At 38.9% G+C, this 19,535-nt stretch overlaps 2 protein-coding genes and 2 long non-coding RNA genes across 8 annotated transcripts; 3 read left to right on the top strand and 1 right to left on the bottom strand.

Annotated features, from left to right (window-relative positions):
* Window positions 1-271: 271 nt before the first annotated feature.
* LOC135628263 (ras-related protein Rab11B-like) lies at window positions 272-7,687 on the top strand. 2 transcript variants are annotated; one of them, XM_065134865.1, is made up of 3 exons: window positions 272-665; window positions 6,864-7,335; window positions 7,556-7,687. In XM_065134865.1, the coding sequence occupies exons 1-2, from the start codon at window positions 448-450 to the stop codon at window positions 7,294-7,296; spliced, it is 651 nt and encodes a 216-aa protein (XP_064990937.1). In that variant the 5' UTR covers window positions 272-447; the 3' UTR covers window positions 7,297-7,335; window positions 7,556-7,687. The 2 variants fall into 2 exon arrangements, with proteins under 2 accessions (XP_064990937.1, XP_064990936.1); XM_065134864.1 differs by lacking the exon at window positions 7,556-7,687 and having other exon boundaries at window positions 6,864-7,534.
* Window positions 7,688-7,998: 311 nt separating this feature from the next.
* Window positions 7,999-12,304, top strand: LOC103988100 (uncharacterized). 3 transcript variants are annotated; one of them, XR_010492813.1, is made up of 3 exons: window positions 8,123-9,542; window positions 9,648-10,382; window positions 11,337-12,304. It is a non-coding gene; the product is annotated as an uncharacterized LOC103988100 (long non-coding RNA). The 3 variants fall into 3 exon arrangements; XR_010492814.1 differs by having other exon boundaries at window positions 8,127-8,415; window positions 9,857-10,382; XR_001979203.2 differs by having other exon boundaries at window positions 7,999-10,382.
* A 933-nt stretch (window positions 12,305-13,237) lies between these two features.
* LOC108952584 (uncharacterized) lies at window positions 13,238-16,134 on the top strand. Its single transcript, XR_010493012.1, has 5 exons — window positions 13,238-13,386; window positions 13,476-13,566; window positions 14,181-14,233; window positions 14,442-15,545; window positions 15,686-16,134. It is a non-coding gene; the product is annotated as an uncharacterized LOC108952584 (long non-coding RNA).
* A 380-nt stretch (window positions 16,135-16,514) lies between these two features.
* On the bottom strand, window positions 16,515-18,419 carry LOC135586457 (delta(8)-fatty-acid desaturase 2-like). 2 transcript variants are annotated; one of them, XM_065135766.1, is made up of 2 exons: window positions 18,173-18,419; window positions 16,515-18,094 (listed from the first exon to the last, which is right to left on the bottom strand). In XM_065135766.1, the coding sequence occupies exon 2, from the start codon at window positions 18,069-18,071 to the stop codon at window positions 16,710-16,712; it is 1,362 nt and encodes a 453-aa protein (XP_064991838.1). In that variant the 5' UTR covers window positions 18,072-18,094; window positions 18,173-18,419; the 3' UTR covers window positions 16,515-16,709. The 2 variants fall into 2 exon arrangements, with proteins under 2 accessions (XP_064991838.1, XP_064991837.1); XM_065135765.1 differs by having other exon boundaries at window positions 16,515-18,085.
* Window positions 18,420-19,535: the final 1,116 nt, after the last annotated feature.

Here is a 19,535-nt window from a genome sequence, read left to right as displayed (position 1 = left end):
AAGTTACTATGTTTTTTATTACTGAATTAAAAATATATATTTTTATAGGAAAGCATTTGAGTATTAAAAAAATTAGGAACTCTGTGTGAGAAATAAAAAAAATATTAAAGAAAAACCCAAAATGTGATATTTTCATCGAAAATAATTCTTTAATTTATTTTATTAATATTATATTATTTTATGTTATTGTAAGTATAATCACAATGGGTATCCTTTTTCATCGACTATATATATGATTCTGAAAAGACTCGTTCCGTTCGAGCTCGTCGCTGTCTCGCTCGCTCATCTCCTGAGCCCGGCGCTGATGCCAAGAACCCTAGCGGCGACGACGAAGAGCCGCTACCGCCACTCCTTCCATTGAGTCGGGAGAAAGGGCGGCGGAAGGAGCACGTGCCTCATCTCCGGCGTCGAGGCGTCGGAATCAGTGCTGTTGGTGTTGGAGGTTGAATGGCGTATAAGGCGGAGGACGACTACGACTACCTCTTCAAGGTGGTGCTGATCGGGGACTCCGGCGTCGGGAAATCGAACCTCCTCTCGCGGTTCACCAGGAACGAGTTCAGCCTCGAGTCCAAGTCCACCATTGGCGTCGAGTTCGCCACACGAACTATTCGCGTCGATGAGAAGGTCGTCAAGGCCCAGATTTGGGACACAGCCGGCCAGGAGAGGTTCGGATTGCCTATCCTCCCTGACATGATTTGTTATGATTATGATTTCGATCCCTTCTCTCTGTAGCATGTATAGGTTTCCGTTGGTCGGCGTCGCATTCCTGGGTATCAGATCCGCCGTGGGGTGTGATTGCGATTTGTCAGATCTGATCTCTTGTTATATCTGTTCAACGCATTTAGGGTTGATACTACAAATGACGGTTGGCAATTCTCGGAGGATAATTGTCTTTTTAGTTTATAGTAGCAACATCCTTCTTATCGTCTGCCTCCTTTTCAATCTCATCTTTGTCTTCAGACTCCCATTCCTCTGCAATAGTCGTAATTATTCTCTTTCTGGACACAACCTGGCCAGATGGTTTGTAATTCTATAGCTGAAACAAGTGACTCCTGAAATCTTTCTTCCTCAGACACCTGACGTTTCGACGCTGAGGTAGCACGTGAAAATACTGGTACAAGTACTAATTTTGGTGTTGCACCCCGATCCAGTTAGTCCCACATTGTCTGTGGGCTCTGGCTTTGGTTGGTACAGGAGTTGTGACTGCAGGAGTTGTCGCCAACTTTCAAAGAAGTTTTGAATAGCCTTTCTTGAGGGCTTCATCCATGTGATTATCAAAATTATTTCTCCAAACACCAAAACATGTTTGTAGTTTTGCATCAATTCTTCAAACCTTTCACATAAATTCCTCCATTGTATCTTCCCTCACATGCACTTTAATATAACAACTTATGCCTCCACTCATGGAACTTCTATTTGTTGAATCACTTCTTTATTACTCCATATATTTGATTGCATCTGCAGCCTTTTATTCACTCAATGTCACACGTCATGTTGTATCACAAGGCTCATATCAGAGTCCTTGCAACTTGCACATACAATCAATACCTCTGTTCAATCTTTTTGTTAGTAGTAATAATCATAGCATTTGAATTCGAGCAAATTACAATTTGATCAGAATTGTTTCTTAAAATTTATTTGCGTCAACATTTTTAGACTTATAAATCTACTACTAAGTTTTTGACATTCTTGAGAGGGCACAAATATTTGACCTTAACTTGATGGTTTCTTTTTCTTTAGGAATCAATTCCCTAGTGTAGGACCTAATTAGTATTTATTTAACTTATCGCAACAACAATAATTACAACAATAAGAACTCACAATGTCCCAGTTATTAGGGTTCAACTACATGAATTTTTTTTTACCATTGAATTTTATATGAAAAAATATCTTTAGTTAAATCCGGAGCATTTAAATATTTATTTACAATTTCTAATAAAGTTTTCTTATGTCTTCTGGTACCTCTCCTCACACCAATAATCCAATTTCTTAACAAGTTGCAAATTTGATCAAAATGAAAAATACTTGTTTAGTAAATAGAAGTTTAGATGTCTTAGTGGTCGTCTTTGTCTTTTTTTTTTTTTTTTTTTTTTCTTTTTGAGGAAGTCAGTCTATTGATGAGGTCACATTTGGTTGTATCATTGAGCTAAGACTGATGAGCTGACTTTGGTTGTTCTGCTAAGGGCGGACAATATGCAACAGACAACTAAGATATTGAGGTGAATTGTGAAGAGGTACTCGCCAAGCTGGGATGGGTTGAGCCAATGTACTTGCTGAATCGAAATGTTCTGAACTAAAGTGTCCATTTGAACCAAGGTGATTTGCACCAAAAAGGCTCTAAAATCAGTTGGGTAAACTAGAGGGGGCATTGGGAATATGTTTAGTGGGTCCTCATCCAACCCTTAGGCCCCAGGTCAACACACATTCCGAGATGCAGACTAATCTGAAGTGAGTTCAATCACTTCACACTGGAGGAGGTCCATTTTTATAGCACCACATATCCATATATCTCATATGTTATAGGTTGTTACATGCATCGGGTTGTTCAGTTTTTGTATTATGTTGTTAATCATTGGGACTTGGCATTTTATATATTGCCATGTCAACTTGAACAAAGGAATTTAATAGGCAGCTTTAACCGTGCTGACATCATGTTGGGTCATGTAGGTGTTATCAGTGTCACCCTCCATTGATGTTTTCTGTGAGGCTTTACTCCCATATCATATATGATCCTTGAAGAACCTTCATTTTGAATATGGTATTGTGTGTGATAAGTATTTTTCTTCAAATTGTTTTCTAGCAGATACTAAATGATGATGTGTTTCAGATCCTAATTGTGAGGATACTGGAGGAGACATAGTCAAAGAATCCGCTTTAGATGTCAATTCTTTGACTGTAGATTGTTCAGATTCTAGATTTGTACATCTTTGATCTTGTCTAGGATATGAGAGATGATACAGTGCAAAGAATTTGGGCTTGTCAATGTTTTGAATGATATATCTGAAAGCTGGTTGTCCAGATTCCTTTTGTTTTACTAAATTTTGCCCTTGTCTATTATGAAAATTAAAGAAGTGTTTCACACTTCACTTCAGTTAAGAGGATTTTAATCATTCTTTTAAGCTCATAAATATTAAGTAACAAGGTTCAAGGAATTGGGAATGACACTGAGATTGTCTAGAAAATGTTCAAAATTAAAACAAACTCATTATACTACAATTACTATCAAATTCGTTATTTTTAAAATGTTATATATCAATATGGCATTATCAAGTAATGAATTAGCCTCATAAGGGTGATGATAGACCACTATATTTAAAGACTATAGAAGCTACTCTACTTGGTAGCTCTTAAGGATGATTTCTTCTAATTTTTAAATTCAACTCAGGTGGCCATTTGATGTTGACATGTCAGTGACTTATTGGGCTGATATAGGATGTTAATCCCTGAATAAGGGACTAATAATGTGATCTAGAGCTGATTAGAACTTAGATTTGATCATGTTCGGAGTCTTCGGACTCCAATTATTTTATGTTGTAGTTAGATCTGTGATATTCTTTTGGCAATTTGGAGTTTTCTGTAGATGACCATTTATATTAAATTTGGATTGATTAGATAGATATAATCAGTTTAAATTAGAAGTCTATCTTATCACAATCTTTAAATTTCTATACTGAATCCTATTCGAAAAAGGATTATGTAGCCAAATATGTAGGAGTCATCTAGTTATGAATGGAGATTCTAGTTTTGTCATGGACCTATGACATTTCATTCTCTCCTCGTACCTCTCTTCTTATCTCTCTACTTACTATCTTTGTTTATTTTCATTCTCTCCTCTTACCTATTTTCTAATCTGTCCTTTTTGTTTCTTCTCGACCATGCCCTCTGTCAAATTGGGAAGGTGGACTTGGAAGAGTCAAACGCGGAGGATGGCGATGGACAATGGATGGGATGCTCGCTTTGGCCCCTGCATACTAGATTTGATGTCCTCCACCATAAAACAGACTTGACTTCAATGATCAGATAACATCGTAGTTCAATAGCTTTAGGAGTTATCCCAATAACTGAATTAGATTCATAACAGATATGATTTATGAAGACAAAATATCTTCCCTCACCAATTCTACCATTGATTGTCATCCTTGTTCTTATTATCGTGAATGAACTTTGATGAAGAGGGTGGACCTTGGTATGACAATAAGATTACATAACCACTCTATGTCTTGGGCTACGTGCATTGATCCTTCCCATTTTGGTTTCACCTTTTTAAGCGAAACTTGATAAGATGAAGATGTTAACTCAAGTTACTGACAGAATGAGGTTTGAAACACGTAAGGATAATCAAAATCAATAAATGGCAAGTCCGCCATAGTAAACCATTTGAACCTCCATAGCTTGATGAATCGTTGAACCTCCATCTATGTGGTCCTAACCTGTACCAGTCGATACTAGTGTATCGTATGTCAGTACATACTGGTTTTTAGAAAAATGACCAAAAAATAGTTGAAAATTACCTGACATTAAAAAAACCATTTTAATTGCTTTTTATCCTAATGTAATATAATTTCAATTTAATTTCGATAAGAGTAGTGTGCAAGTGAGTCATAAATGGCTAGTAATTATAGGTTGTTAGGATAAGCTAGTGAAAAGTCATACATACCTTAATTGAAGAGATCTTCCACCAAATGATGCCTTTGAAACCCTCCAATTGAAGCTTTTGAACTTTTGATGAGCTCTAATCATCGATTATGTTTCTTAATGAGAAATAGAGTGAGAAAGAGTAAGAGTGAGGGGGAGTGAAAGAGGGGTGGGAGAGGGTTTAGAAAGAGGAAAAACAGCCTAAACCATGGGTCCAATGGTCAAATCGGCTGTTAGACACCCATGATTTAACCCAAGTGAACTGGTATAATTGGAATCCAACCGACTGATATAGGTCAATGACGGTTGAATTTCGATCGTGTCACCCGAGATAGGGCGTGTACCAAGTGGTACACCCCTGCCTACTGTGTACTGCCCAAAATAGGATAGTCTTTGTAGAGGTTGTCGAGCGGACTAGTACGTATTGCCCATTTCGTACCATATTAGGTGGTACAATTAACCTTGTTATGTAGCAAAAGGATGATCTTGCAGATGCTGTTGAATGTAGTGAAGTGAGCAATGGATTGACTGGTACATATCGACCATTTCATACCGTATCAGGCGGTAGGACTAACCTTGTTATGTAGCAAAAGGATGATCTTACAGATGCTATTGAATGTGGTGAAGCAAGCTCTGCAATCCATAGATGATTATGAATTAAATTTGATTATGTTTAGGCTCTACATTGATTATGTTAATCTACTTTAGATCTGCAATGTCTTTTCTCAATGTTATTTTTAGAAGATAATCAATTATGTTATATATCTGGATTGGTTAGGTAGGGATAGTTAAATGTTTAAGTTGAATTCTGTCCTATTACTATTTTTATTTCTTTATCTAGAACCTATTTAGAAATGGATTCTGTAGCCATATATATGGGTATCATCTTTAGTTAATTCATGGATTGATGGCATGTTATTCTTTCTTATCATCTCTCTTCTAATCACTGTCTTTGTCCCTATTTCTTCACCATGCTTACCACCAACTGATGCCTGTTATTCATAAAGGTTTGCATTCCTCATTCTGCAACAATGAATAATGATAGATAGAGGTAAGTCGAGATCCAATTGATATTACCAATCCGATCAGGATCGGATAGATGTGATGTCTGGGAAAATTTTTGGTCTGCATTATACTCTAAGATCTCTTGAGTGATATATTTTTACTAAGTTGCTGGTGTTAATTATTAGAATTAAATGTGGTACTTTTGTCTCTCAATTTCTCATAGTATGGGACTTTTTTATATCAACAAATTCATGATATTTTAATTTGCATACATTCACAAACTTACATTTTTCTTGCTATTAAATGGCACATAGAAGCAGTTGATTTGTATTCATGAATTATGTAAATGCATGGACTACTTTACTTCCATATTGTCAGTATTAAATATCACTTTTTGTGCAGCATCGAGGCATCATTTTTCATGCTATGGCATTTTTTTCACATATAAACTTGGTATGTCCTCTTGAAAATGGATCTTCTGCATTTACTTTTGACAAAGGGTAATGTTGTATGGCAAATCTTTTCTTGTACATCAGTGATCAAGAAGCATCTAAGTTATGCAATGGGTCAAAGGTGCCACTTAGTGCTCATATATACATTTCTATGAAATTTTAATGTCCTATGCATTGTTATCATAACAGTATAACATGAAACAAATCGAAATAAGTTTTGCAATATGTTTAGTCACTTGTAAGAGTACGAACCATACCATGTTTAGGTGCTTAGTTGGTCCTCTCCAATATAATTGTATTTGCTCAGTTAGATAATGAAACTCTTTGTGTATTTTCAAATAATGAAGAGTTGAATACCTCCAAACTCTTTGGAGGTAGTGATGAATCTTCAAGAAAGCTTCTATGTCATCAGATGCTATCTGGAAAAATCAGTTTGTCGTTGATGTTTAATCTCTTGGTGTCAAATCCTTTGCTTTATTATGTCTTGTACTAGAAATGTGAATAGTTTAATCTCTTGGTGTCAAATCCTTTGCTTAAGTTAAAATGAATGACTTTCATATCTACAATTGTGTTTCCTTATAGGAAAGCATTACCGTATGCATGTGTTATATATGTCAAGCACATAAAGATCTTTCTTTTTCCTTTTATCTGATCACCATAAAGCTCTTTCTTTGGACTGCACTCTTTTGTCATTCCTCATTTCTAGAGATATGGTGCTTCCAATGTATAAAGCATGTGCAAGCTATAACTCTTGCTTCTCTGTTAAATTAGATACCGGGCAATCACAAGTGCATATTATCGAGGAGCAGTTGGTGCACTGGTTGTGTATGATATAACTCGTCATGTAACATTCGAGAGCGTTGAAAGATGGTTGAAGGAGCTTAGGGAGCATACTGATTCCAGCACCATAATCATGCTCGTCGGGAACAAGGCAGATTTGCGCCATCTTAGGGCAGTTAGCACTGAGGATGCAAAGGATTTTGCTGAGAGGGAAAACTCCTTCTTCATGGAGACATCTGCTCTGGAGTCGATGAATGTGGAGAATGCCTTCAGCGAAGTGCTTACCCAGATACATCATGTGGTGTGCAAGAAGGCACTTGAAGCTGGTAATGATCCTGCAGCTCTGCCAAAGGGGCAGACGATCAATATCGGCTCCAAGGATGATGTATCTGCTGTCAAGAAAGCTGGTTGCTGCTCGGCCTAGGTGACGTCAACGTTTTGATGACCGAAGGAATCGCTAAAGGTTATGGCATGGTTTCTTACCTGCATCTATCTATGATAATGTTATTAATATGACACCAGTGAAGATGTCGTACCATAGTATGACATTTGTTGAGGATTTTGGTATGTGATCTAAGATGGTTCAAGATTAGGATTTTGAATTTGCACTGTCATTTTGTTGCAGTAAAAACCATTTTGTTTCATAAAGGATCCATTGCTTATTAGGGTTCTTCAAACTCCAGGCTCTGTTGCATCCTTCTATTGAGTGTGACCATCGGAGTGGAAGCAGTCTACTCGCAACCATAAAAGGTTAGTAGGAGATTCAGTGAACCTTCTTAATCTTTAGCAGTGAATATTTATAGATCATGGAACAGTTATACCTTCTTTTCTCTTATTTTCCAAGTTATATATTCACATGTACAAACAACTCTGAATTGTTTTGTATCTTTGTTGAATGCATTGATGTTTTCCTTTTTCTTTTGATAAAATAACAAAGATTTTCCTATATATATATATGTATATATATATATATGTATATATGTATATATGTATATATACATATATAAATATATATATATATATATATGATAATAACTCTTCATTTTATTACTAATCTACGGTATGTAAATATGATAATAACTCTTCATTTTATTATTTCTTTTAATTTATTGAATAAAAAACAAATATAGTAACAAATTATCAATTTCTTCGAATAATTTACATATTTCGGCTATTAGAGGCTCATATCTTATAAAATTTAATAAATAACATCTCATTTAATAAGGTGAGGGCTGATCGGTAATTAGCTCAAAAAGTTGGTATGGTAAGCAGATTGAAAGGAAGAAGGAAAATTCCAGTTACCGCATCTCTTCGCCCCCTTCTCTCCCTCGCCCCGCTCTCGTGTTCGATCGATCGTCAGGTGGAGGAGATTAGTGAGAAGAAGTGGAGAAATCGATCGTCTGTTGCGGGATTTCGAGGTTCGACTTCGCTGTATCCGAGGGTTTCGGGTGCACGAATTGATGGATTCCGATCTCTGGATCTCTCGCCTCGGCGCCGCCAAAAGGTCACTACTCAATCCAGCACCGGCAAAACATCCAACCGGGTTATTCTCTGATCATACCATCGTTTGTCCGCTTCTTTTCTTTTTGATTTTGTTGGTCTTTGTTATGGAAATCGTGGACAATTGTGCGTTTGGTTGGGAATCGCTCGTGTTTGATGGGAATCGAGTGTAGCCGTGCCGTTTGTTGACTTGAAGATTGGATTTTGCCAGACCAGTGGAGCACGGATTAGTTCGAACAGCTTTTGAGAACATTTGGATCTGTGGTATCATTTGGCATTATATGTGATGGAACTCTTATTTCCCTAATTTCTTAAGTTGAAGTTACTAGAACAGATTGAATGCTACATGTTCATCATTCATTTTGAACAGTTATGAGCCTACTTATGTAAATCTGACTTCCTTGGTAGGGCATTATATAAAATTTGGGTCCTTTCAGGGTCAAAATTTGCATCAAATATGGATGTTTTGTCATCTTCACTCGTCCATGAGGAACCCTATCCTAGACAAAATCTGTCCCATAGTGCATTAAGCCAAAATGGAGGGTCCATAGTGTAGCTCTGGTACCATTTTAACAGCCTGAGTTGTTAGTACAACTTGTATGGAATGGGCCTACTAACATGGTCCAAAAGTATTAGTTCTCTGTGACTAAAATAATTCACAGCTTTACGGAGGTCTATTCTTTCTTCTTGTGCCTATACTGCTCCTCAAGGATTTTGGATTACATGGTACTTAATGTACTTTAGAGGACACCATTTTCTTGCTTGATATTTCTTGGATTTTCTTTGGACAAAACATCGACTGTTGGCTTGATGCCCTTTCATCAGGCTGGTATTGCATATTTCATGACAAAGAATTAATCTCCGTCTCAAACTTTAAAGTGCCAAAAAATGGATGTGCCGTTAGATGATTATTGTTTATAATTGATCAAAACAGACTTGCCTGATCTAATTTGATCAAAACAGACTAGCTTTGAGAAACAAGAAGGATTACCACAAGAAAGGTGCATGTTGACGTATTATCATGTCTACATGGTAGCTTTTAAGAGAAAAGGTATAAGACATTTGAAGGGAAATTCATAATAGGAAAATGACAGCTGGAGGAATAATTTGGTGATGCTCTGGAATGAAGCAAGTTGAGATTATAGAAGAAGTTGTATGGATTTCTAACAGGTTATCAAATGACAATAAAGAGAAGGAACTCAAATGTTGTACATATCAGTCAAAACTGTTTTGTTATATTATTTTGACATTATTATTGATATTTGTATAATGCAGTGAGCAGTCAGATGTTGTCTTTTTGTGCTGACCAACAATGGAGTTGAAGATGTATTGCCCTGTTGATTCAAGTGAACCGTTGACTTGTTGATTATGCAATATACTCACCATTTTGATAGATCATTCTTGTTTCTTGAAACTGTAGTTTATCTTTTACCTTTTGAAGTTGTTAATTACTAAACAGTAGCTCAGCTGTGTTGTGCATGCAGATTTCTATGAGAGCATAAAAGGGAGATTGAGAAAGAAGTCTTGTTTTTATTACCACTTACTCAATGGTTGCAAATGCACTTGAAATTGCCTGTGCCAAAACCTGCCATTAAGGATCCATGGAGTGATGCTGTGGGTCTGGTCCTCCCGGAATCGTGCGTTTCGATGCATATGCTGCTGTTGCCACCATCTGACCCCGGATTGGCCCGATTGCGAATGCAAACTCCCCATTGGTTGCCATCCATCGGCTGATCACTCGAGGTTCGGAAGTGTGCATGGAGGAGACAACCAATGTGATGCAAAGACAAAGTCCCAGGATCAGCCTCACCATGTATCCTCCTTGTCACAACTCCTTTCACTACCAAGTATCAAGAGTTGCTAAGGCCTCTGGCTTTATAGAACACTCGAAGGAGTTCAGATTTTATATACAGCGGCAAAGTGGATGCTTGCTACTCTACAGTGCTTGTCTTCTTGCCTACCACTATCATTGGTTGGCAATGAAGAAGGATGCTGCAGCTCTTCTTCAAGGTATATATATTCATTTCTTTTCTGTTCTCATCTGTTGATGGTCCATATATATATATATATATATATATATATAGAGAGAGAGAGAGAGAGAGAGAGAGAGAGAGAGAGCAGTTTACCCAGTCAGTTTCATGTAGATTATGAATGGGCGAGCACACAAAGAAAGAATGGGGGCGTTTGATAGAAGCATGGCAAAGAGCACATCAATAAATAGGCACTCACCTACATACTCATTAGTTATCTGAGATTTTTATTTTCTCTCTCCTCTCTGCATGAAAGCTCTGAAAAGGTAAGGACGATAACTTGGCCAAATGCATTCATAACTCCCAGAGTGCCTTTTCATGGCCATAACCATGAGCCAAGGCTCCTTTGGACTTCTATCTTCATCATGTCAGATGCAACATATATGATCACACTAAGAGAAATTGGTTTAATTAGACAAAACTGCATCAGATATTTTACCACTTGCAGTTTCACATTGTCGATTATTTCAGTATGAGGGTGAAGTTTGGCCTATCCCACATTGGCACATGGATAGGTGATGACTAGCTGAGCTGCTGCCCCTCTCTAGATGGCAGCCAGTTCCTACTGTTGAGATCTCAGGAACCATCTGGACGTCATTATCAATCACATCATTTTAGCCAGTACTGTTGCTTTCACCAGAGGAGGTTAGTGATAGTGTTTCATGTCACTCTAAGTGCAAGATTGTCAGTCTTGTCGTCTGGGTTAGGGGATCTGCACAAGGAATGCCAGCATCAGTTTCCTTGTGGTAGGGCTCCCTGGTGGGAGCAGGATGGTTGATCTGCATTTGTCAGCTAAGTAGCCCCATAAGAGAGAGAGGGAATTTCAGAGTATAAAGGAAGTCTCTCTCTCTCTCTCTTTACTTTCTTTTAAGCTTTACTTGTGCAATGAAGGAGATCTCACTGAAGTTCTTCTGATGGTTCTTTTATTTTGCAGGGGCATCTATCTTGGAGCACATAGGGGTTCATAGGAGTTCATAGACAGGCTAGAGGAGTAATCTGTCTCCGGCTCAGTCCAAAATCATGTTGCCATGGTGACTGGTTCTACTCGGCACAACAGAACAGGATGATTTGGCCCTACCAGTTTACTGCTAACTAGAAACAAATGGAGTAGATAATGCAAGAAGTTTTCATATGTTCTTGAGGTCAGTGACCGAACAACTTGAACAAGAAAACAAAATCTGCAGCTTCAACTACATTTGCTCTTAGTGGCAGTGGTGTCCATGGCGAATGGTCAACCATGATGGTGGTGCCTAGTCGTAAAGAGTACCTCAACACAGCATGATAAGGCTTTTACAGCGAATTTGGTGACACCATATTGTATGTTTATTATATGTGGTGGAAGATGATCCCAGAATAAGATCTTGGAAAGGTGACGACTGTAGCAAGTTGTGGATTCTGGTGCTGTTAAAGATCTAAAGAGAGTATGCATATCTCCATATCAATCAGGCCAAAGAAAAGTGCTGAATGGATACATCAGCTTCTGCACCCAGTGCTGAAGAGGCCATGAAGGAAAGAAAAGTGCTGAATGAATTCATCGGCTTCTGCACCCCGTGTTGAAAGAGGCCATGAAAGACCAAATGAAGCCTTTTGCAAGAAGTCAGCTTACAATGTGTCTCTTTCAATGGAACAGCGTGGAACTCCATGATGTACAGGTCTTCTACAAAGTTGTATTGTCAAGCTTAAGAAGTGAAAGCTACCGAGGAGAAATAATCTTTCAGATTTAAGAAAAATAATTTCTTGCAAAGTTTTATGTCAATCAGATATCTAGTCCTTCGGGCATTGGAAAATTTGATGTACTTGTGTACGTAGAACACACTTCCTTGCCAAAAAAGAAGGGTTTGACAATGAAAATTGGCCATCAGGTAAAAGGATTTTTGTCATTATTTTGACATTTAGAGACAATATTTTGTCATTAATGATTGATTATGTTATTTAGATTCCAAGAACTGAGATTAATATCCTTAATTAGAGACTGTAATTCTTAAGTTGTATAAAGGAAAAGCCAAATCCAAATTAAGAGTTTGATGATCATTGTATACAAGTTGTATGTTTGTTTCCTCATTTTAAAGTTAATACACTTGTGGTTTAAAATAGAATGATAGCTTAATAAGATCTTGAAGGGCCGAATCCAACCTTTTTAACCAAAAAGAAACAGAAGACAACAACATAAGCACTATGATTCTTAAAGTAGTCCACTATGAATCCTATCAATGAAAAAATTGCTCACCTTGAAATTGGTGGAATGTTTGACAAACAACACTCCTTATAGTCTTTTGAGCTGAAAGGTAGTCTTCCACTTTGCTTTGCTTGTACTTTCCTAAGCATATATATCTACCATCCTCACCTCCTCTGTCCTTTCTGCCTCATCCTGATATCGATAATGAAATCTAGCTGAACTTTACACCGTTAATGGCAGAATTAGGTTATATTGGTTGGACACGATCCGTTCGATCCATAGTATTGTCTTCTTCTTGTCGGTCACGGTAGCAATTTTGATGTTGTGTGAGAAAGTTACGATGATTTCATGCAACAAACCCAAATTAATCTCTTGTAATCGATTCAAACCGATCCAGATGGTCGAAGTCACTACAAACATTAGAGGCACCCCACACGTCTAGCCATGATATGCACTTAGGTTTCATGATGGGGTGAACTTGTATCAAGAGATTGTTCAGAGACTTGCCGATTCAGTCACATCATCTTTTACGTTCGTTTGCATCGTCGGCAGCAGAACAAGGAGACAAAAGTTCAGCGTGGCCACAACCGACAGCTCATTTTTCCACCATCGGAGTGTCATCTGCAAATGAACTGAAGCTCTGAAACTGAACTAAAGCACGCACTCAACCACATCAGAGGCCATTAGGATTCGCGTGCTGCTACGAGCGTGAGGAGAAGATTGCTGAGGATAACTTGCTTCGCCAATGAACTCGAACCATCACGCATCCACTAACCTTAGTGACTACACAACGGATGCCATCGAGAGAGTGAGTGCTCGTCCAGTCTTTTTCCCTTGTGCAACTTTGAGTTACCTGACCTCCTTATATTCTTCTCCTTGGAACGGACGGGGAAACAGATCAATCGAGTATCGAAGATGGATTCGGTGGCCGTTCTCTTCTTCCTCCTCCTCCTCTTGTCAGCAACTGCACCCTCAGAATCATTTGCAGGTTGGTTGCAGTGTCATTTTGATGTTTGTAGTTAATAGTTTCCGAGCTAGTCAATGTTCAATTCAGATTTCTTTGTACATATTTTGTATCTACCAAAAAGATATACAATCAAAACTATTTCTCGACTCGACAAAAATATTTAAAATATATATATACCATATACGATATCTAAATATTAACAAATTTATCAAAAATAAGCCTGATCACACCTATGTAGTGATCCATACGTAAATATGATGTCGATTTACGTTAGCTCGAATGATCAATCCTCATATATATATATAATCCTATTTCGATCAGGTCCGATGTAGAATAAATTTATATTTTTAGTATATTCTCAATTTGGGTTCTGCAAAATATACCTACTAATTCTTTTACTCCATATAGTAAAATATTTTGAACGAAAAACTATATGTGGGTACGATAGGTAATTGTAAAAAATTAGGTTCATTTATTTAATGAAAAGGTTCATTCTAACGAAAATTTTATCGTAACGATAGAATTTAAATCCCGAGAATATTACTAACGAACCTTGTAAGATCTTCTTTTTTTTCTCTCTCTTTATGAGTGGATCAAATTTTTTTTTTTTACCATTCTAATTTTTTTTTTTGTAGGTCATCAGAAATTGATGCATCATGCTTCGGTACCACACAAAGCTATGAAAAAGGTATTTAAATATGGTAAAATTAGAGGCTTTTCTTTTTTTCAAGAAATTATTATTTACCTATCTTGGATGAACTAAGAAAATAATCTCATATTATTAAGGATCCAAAGTGTCAAGATTACTTATAATAGATTTAGATTAAATTGGTGTCTGACTTGTATATATTATTAACTCTAGAACTTACTGTGATCATATCTATATACACATGCAGAGTTCATCCAAGGATAATGTTAAGACCAATGACTACGGATCGTATGATCCTTCCCCAGCTCTCAACAAGCCTCCTTACAAGCTCATCAATAATTGACGCAACATCCACTGCTACAATGTTGCTCATGGTTCTGTCGATTAACCCTATAGATATTTCTGCTGCTCAATGTATTATCTAACAAGTACGTACGAGTTGTGATATATGGATACATATGTATGTCAACTATGCTTGATGATAATAACACAGTGAGAAGCTGTGGACTGTTTTGTAGTGACCACAGCCTTCAAAAGAGTGTTTTTCATCAAAGTCGATCCCAACCTATTGATATGCTGTGATGTACTCGCAAGTGTTCTTGATTTATTCGTTGCTCAAGTTAGTAATGTGTCTGAACTAAAATAGTTTTAGGATTCGAAAAGATTATGAGAAATAAGATGAATAACTATTTATAGTAATGAGTTTCTAATCGTTTATGATTTAAAATATAATTATTTAGAAAAAAGAATCGTTAAGTTAGTCAAAATAATCATTGAGGCGACTGATGATATGATAATATCCTCGTTATATTCGATGTGGTATAATAATTATTGATGTGATTGGCATAACGATTATTAACTCTTGGAATGATAATTTTTATTGTTATATAAATTATTATTTTTAATGATAGTTATATAAATCCACAATAAATTTTTTTATTATTGTAAGATAAAGATATATTCAGACCAAAATCAAAAAGTGACTACTACCAATTTGGCAAGACCTTAATGTCCTTCCATCCTCTAGTTGATATATGGTTCCCATCTCCCATGCCAACCTGTTTACTGGAAGTCAACGTCAAAGTCAAAGTCAACGACCTCCAGTTTCTTCAATTGCGGCCGTCTCACCAGCTTCCAAGAGACAGTGAGCTGGCGGTCTTCACAAGAACCATCCAATTCAATCATCCATTCCAATGATCTCCTTCGACTGATATCAAGTATAGAGATCGATCGCTCGATCTATCTTTCTTTCTGCCTCTTGTTGCTATGGCTCAATCCACGAAACAGATCGTCGTCGTCATTCTTCTCACCATCCTCCTGCTCGGATGCCATCCTACCATCTCCTTCTCCTGTGCGCATACACTCGGCACTCCAATTTCTTCCTTCTTTTGTCTCCTCCTTTTCCGAGGCAAAAACTAGATTTCTTCCGGTCGATGCTAGATCTACAGATTCGTGTTCTGATAGCAAGGTTTGGACGCTGCGATCTTGCAGGTACTCCCAGGAAGGCATTAGCCAGAGCTGGACGATGCGGGGAGTCGGACGATCCCATCCCAAGCCCCACTACCATGACAGCGTCTCAAGCCTCGAGGAGGCCTTACGTGCCACCGTCGCCTGCCGGAAATCGAGTGGTAATTTACGAAGCACCCCCTCAAGCGCCGCCCCCGCTCGTAGCGTAGACGAGCAGCGAATGCCGAGTCTCTTATTTATGTTCATCTGTTAGTATCTCCTATACCAAAGCCAATAATAGCTTTACATAAAGCAACGTTTGGATGCATATGATTACTCCGACCACAAACATCTAATTAGACTTCGATCCAAGAGATGGGAGAAAGGTAGGAGACGACATGGAGGAGAGCTGAAACAGAAAGGAAACCAGAAGGAACTCTGCTGGGTTTGATCATAAAACTTGATTCCTGGTCAATAAATTGTGCTTACAATTACATGAATCTGCTTTTACTTTTTTTTTTCTTATAATAGTTATGTAATATATTGATAAAAACATTTAGTCTCACGTTGATTTAGGAGTACGGAAACCAAAAGTTCGTAAAACGAATAATTCCTCGTAAGTTTACGTATCACACGAATGACCGACAAGGTTGATATTAAACAGTATAGACGTATTCAATATAATTTTAATTGGTAATAATGTGTCTATAAATTTTATTAATAATTAATGACGTATTAATACAGTATTTATTAGCATTTTTCTTGTTGGCCTAACAGAGGCTACATATAATGCAGACTGCCACCATTTTGTTCTCTCTCTGCATCGGAGCTTTTCATGCTATCAGACTCTTTTTCTTCTCTCATATGAAAAATGTAGACAGAAGAAACATCAATTCGATCGAATGCAGAATCACACGACAAAGATGGATGGAGAATCCCATAGGCAGCCTATCTATATGCGGATGATGATTAGTTCTTCCTTCTTTCCTGGATTTCCTTTTCCCTTGGGCAAGAAAAGCCGTGTAGGAAAGGGAAGACTGTGTTGGAGAGAGTGGGCCGAAGACGTTGGTCATCCGTGGGTGTTCACCGCCTCCCACACCAAGTTCTTGGGGACCGGATTGGCCAAGTCCCTCGCCTGCAAAGCCGCCGTCCTCAGCGTCCTGATGGTCCTCACGTTGGCCTCCCAGAAGGAGAAGTTGTCGTACGGAAGGCCGTGCTTCTTGCAGAGCTCCCGCACCAGGGGCGCAATCCGCCGTAGCTGGCACCGCGGCAGCCGCGGGAACAGGTGGTGCTCCACCTGGAACTGCAGCCCCCCGTGGAACCAATCCATCCAGGGCTCGCAGGTGATGTCCAGCGTCCCCATCGTCTGCTTCTCGAACCAGTCGTTCCCCCGCGGCGGCCCGACGTAGACGCTGGAGGAGAAGTGGTTCAAGCAGAACTGCACGTGCTGGATCCCGGTCACCGCGAAGCTGGCCACCACGAACATCACCCTCTCGCCCCAGCTCGGCAGGTAGGAGACGAGCAGCGGGAACCAGACCCAGAACACCCCCAACCCCACCAACTCCAGGCTCCTCCCCTGCACCCTCTTGTTCGACAGCAGCAACAGCACCGACTGCGCGAAGAGGTTCAACCTCGCCACGCACATCACCGGGTAGAACGTCCAGTGCTGGTAGCTCACCAGCAACCTCGCCACCCCGTCGAAGCTCATCTTCCGCTCGTAGAAGTAGGAGGTGAGGCCGCGGAATAACTCGGAGGAGACGGCGAGGACGGGGATGTGCTGAACGTCGGGGTCGAACTCGAGGCTGTTGCACGCGATGTGGTGAGCGTTGTGGTTCCGCTTCCACCATTCGATGCTTATTCCGGCGAGGCAGTTCCCGGTGACCACTTGCATGATGCGATTCACCAGAGGGCCGCTCAAGATACGGTAGTGGCCGGAGTCGTGTCCGAGGAACCCCGACTGCATCCACAGGAACCCCAGCACGACCGCGCAGCCGAGATGGACCCACACGCTGGGAGAGCAGACGACGCCGTACACGACGGCGGCGAACATGAGGCACATATGGCAAAGGACGATGAAGGTTATGTGACCCTTCTTGTCGAAGAGGCCCTTCTTGGAGATATCGGTGATCAGGCGTCGGTAGTCCTTGGACACGTCGGAGACTCGGTAGTCGGAGAGGTAGCCGACCAGGGGAAGGCGATCGAGGAGGGACCAAGCGGTGCCCGGGTGGTAAGCGACGAAGGCATCGGTGACGTCTTGACCGGCGAGGTTGAACAGAGGGAGCTCGCCGCCCGGGTGGTCCTTCACCCAGTGGGTAGCGTCGTAGACCTTGCCTTGGATCGAGATCCACAGGTCCGAAGGCTTGTTGTGCAACCGGAGCTCCTCCGAGGAAATGTACCTCTTCTCTGACTGCTTCTCATCATCTTCACCCATGGCTTCCACTGTTGCTGCAAGATCTATACCTGAATGAATCAACGAACGCAAACCTAACAAATAGATTCGGTCCTACCATCCATCCCTTACTAATTAATTACCTCCCCGTCTTTGCCGCGCTGTCCTTCGATCCCTTCCTCTGCTTTTCGCTCCCACCGGGTGGTGAGAATTCTTGTAGCGAAGAGGAGAAGGATGGGAAAGAAAGAAGGGAAACCTGCAAATAAAAAGACAAAGGCGATCGATCGTTCATGTGCCACGACTCTTACCTTCGACCAATGCGGCAGACAGAAAGGTTGCGAGGGAAACATGGAGGATGGATGTTCTTCGTCCACTCCTGCCATAGATTTGGTCAACCCAGCAAACCTCGGATTTGGTGTAGCATTGCTACAAATAGCTCTCTCTCTCCCTCTTTGATTCGGAAGCGACTAATTACTTAGTTATTTTTATTTTTAATATTTTGATCCGTATATTTTTAAAAATTATATCGAGATTTTTATACTTATGAAATTAAAATATCGAGATCTCTATACGATTAAAAATATAATTTTATAGAATTAAAAATGTAAAGAGAGATTTTATTGGAACAACGAGATTAATCTATTCGTAAGTATAAGAATTTTATTGTAACTTTAAAAAAATATAAAGATCGAGATAACTAATTACAGAGGATAATATATAATTAATTTTAGATTATAAAAAAATTAACTAATTATTTTATATTATGATGGCAAAGATTATTCTGTTCTTATTCTTTTTGTTAATTGCTAGAAAACTTAGATGGTTAGGGTGATGAACTTAATTTGATTTTAGAAAATGCAAACCTATAGCTTCTTTTGAAAAGAAGCTCAAATACAAAATAACTTCAATATATAGATAGTTATCGACACCTCATCAATATTTCGATAGATACATTACAATTTTCAAATCAATATCTCACCCCTCATCTAACAAACAACTCGACCTCGGAATTAGCCATGTCATATAAATGAAAAGTTGATTCCATCGATCTTTACAGTATGATCGAAAAAAATGCATAATTATTTCTGACATTTTATCTTAACATCCAATACAAATGAAAAGTTGATTCCATCGATCTTTACAGTATGATCGAAAAAAATGCATAATTATTTCTGACATTTTATCTTAACATCCAATACAACATTCTCATACCGCACTAATAAAAAGACCCCTTAGGTATATTCTTTGACATCTGAGCTATTCCATGACGCTTACATCCATATAGATTTAATAACAATCAAATCCTCTGAATAAAACACTGACTTAAGTATCGAATAAACCTTGTCAAGTATGTCCTCAATGTAGTTTTGCTAAGTCTTAACTTTGAACTTTTCATTCTCCCAACACCATCTCACTCAGATGCAAAAGAGTACATCGATTCGAACCAAATCAACATCCACGTGGAAGAACCTAAATCTAACTTAACACCACCCAAAAGAGAAAAAA

The sequence above is a fragment of the Musa acuminata genome, chromosome BXJ3-1, assembly GCF_036884655.1.
Source record: "Musa acuminata AAA Group cultivar baxijiao chromosome BXJ3-1, Cavendish_Baxijiao_AAA, whole genome shotgun sequence".
Lineage (NCBI taxonomy): Eukaryota > Viridiplantae > Streptophyta > Magnoliopsida > Zingiberales > Musaceae > Musa > Musa acuminata.
The sequence above is the reverse complement of the archived record's forward strand: the minus strand, read 5'-3'. Positions and strand labels throughout refer to the sequence as shown.